Source organism: Limulus polyphemus, unplaced genomic scaffold (genome assembly GCF_000517525.1).
Source record: "Limulus polyphemus unplaced genomic scaffold, Limulus_polyphemus-2.1.2 Scaffold4639, whole genome shotgun sequence".
NCBI lineage: Eukaryota > Metazoa > Arthropoda > Merostomata > Xiphosura > Limulidae > Limulus > Limulus polyphemus.
The window spans coordinates 56,302-58,229 of record NW_013670249.1 but is presented as its reverse complement, the minus strand read 5'-3'; the positions used below and the strand labels follow the sequence as shown (position 1 = coordinate 58,229).

Sequence of the window (1,928 nt, the reverse complement as noted above, 5' to 3'; positions counted from 1 at the left end):
TGAACAATAAATCTTCTTGAACCATTGTTTATAAACAATAAATCTTCTTAACCCATTGTTTATGAACAATAAATCTTCTTGAACCCATTGTTTATAAACAATAAATCTTCTTAAACCATTGTTTATAAACAATAAATATTCTTAACCCATTGTTTATAAACAATAACATCTTCTCAAACCATTGTTTATAAACAATAACATCTTCTCAAAACACTTCAAAAAAACCTCTCAAACTACTTTGAAAACTAGCTAGACTTAAACAACAGAAAATATTAATTATAAAAAAAAACATGCCTTTGTTTGGCTTTGGAGCTGCAAATATTTTTTTCAAAAGCTATGACAAGGCTTGAGATATTATAATTCACTTTTGTACACTGAAATGATAAATTTTTGAAGATTTTCTGAAGTGTTAAAAAGAAAGCTTTATTAGTAGAATTAGATAACTTTCTCTTGGTTTACAGTTCCTCCAGCGGTCGAAGTGTTACCCCGAGGATACTATCCTGTGAACGAGTCTGACGAAGCCGTCTTAACTTGCTATTTCAACGCCAATCCACCGAACGTGACAGAGATCGTGTGGTTCAAAGACAACAGAATTCTGTCTCAAGCTCGGACAGAGCGTTTTCGTCTAACTAAAAACCCTATACCGAAGTTAGACATCAAAAGCGTCAGACGAGAGGATGCCGGGGTTTATAGCTGCCAAGTGAAAAACGCTTACGGAAGAGGGACGTCTTTCAATTTTGTGCATTTGGATGTTTTATGTAATGAATAATTCTTTACTTTCACTTACAAACTCTTAATAACTCAGAACAGAGCGTTTTAACTCCACAGCCAATTTAATTAAAATCTATACAAAATATTACGATATTCTATATATATATTTTTACAACTGTTATAAGCGCAGATTGTTTTATTTACAACACATATTTTAAATAATTCTTACCACGTAAAAATCAAGTAACTATATTTTTCGAGTGTCTCAAGTAAATAAATACAACACAAAAAGATCAGATACTTATATATCCGTATATAACTTAATATATTTTATTGATATCCTAGATCCTTCACAAGTCAGTCTGATAATAAACCCTCCCATAGCTATAGAGGGAACGAACTCCTCTGTGTTCCTAACGTGCGACACCTTGGAAGGTAACCCTAAAAACCTTACCGGAGTGAACTGGTACAAGGACGGGAAGTTTCTGGAAGAAAGCACAGTCAGCAGGTTGATCTTCGTAGGAGTTAAGAGACATTTCACTGGTAACTATTCCTGTCAGGGGTTGAACGAGGCCGGCTGGAGTTCGATGTCCTCCTCTGAGGGGTTGATAGTGCAATGTGAGCTCTGATCAACTACTGTTTAGTTAATATTAGAGTCTTAGTTTATCTTAAGTTCTAAACACTGTCTAAAACAGATCATTATCTCTTAGTTTGTTATCATTACAACTAAACACTGTATAAAACTTATCATTATCTCTTAGTTTATCATTACAACTAAACACTGTCTAAAACTTATCATTATCTCTTAGTTTATCATTAGTACTAAACACTGTCTTAACTTATCATTATCTTTTAGTTTATCATTAGTACTAAACACTGTCTTAACATATCATTATCTCTTAATTTATCATTACAACTAAACACTGTCTAAAACTTTTCATTATCTCTTAGTTTATCATAAGTTCTAAACACTGTCTTAACTTATCATTATCTTTTAGTTTATCATTAGTACTAAACACTGTCTAAAACTTATCATTATCTCTTAGTTTGTCATTAGTACTAAACACTGTCTAAAATTTATCATTATCTTTTAGTTTATCATTAGTACTAAACACTGTCTTAACTTATCAATATATTTTATTTTATCATTAGTACTAAACACTGTCGTGTACGAACATTTATAAAAATCTTGCTACATTATAGCTAACATGTGTAAA

At 31.4% G+C, this 1,928-nt stretch overlaps 1 protein-coding gene across 1 annotated transcript in view; it reads left to right on the top strand.

Moving 5' to 3' along the window:
• The window catches only part of LOC106471464 (hemicentin-1-like), a 38,278-nt gene that overhangs the window by 26,101 nt on the left and 10,249 nt on the right, over positions 1-1,928 (top strand). Inside the window, exons 3-4 of the mRNA XM_022400079.1 lie at positions 462-758; positions 1,057-1,329. Coding sequence (XP_022255787.1) covers positions 462-758; positions 1,057-1,329 — 570 coding nt within the window. The remainder of the gene's footprint in view (positions 1-461; positions 759-1,056; positions 1,330-1,928) is intronic.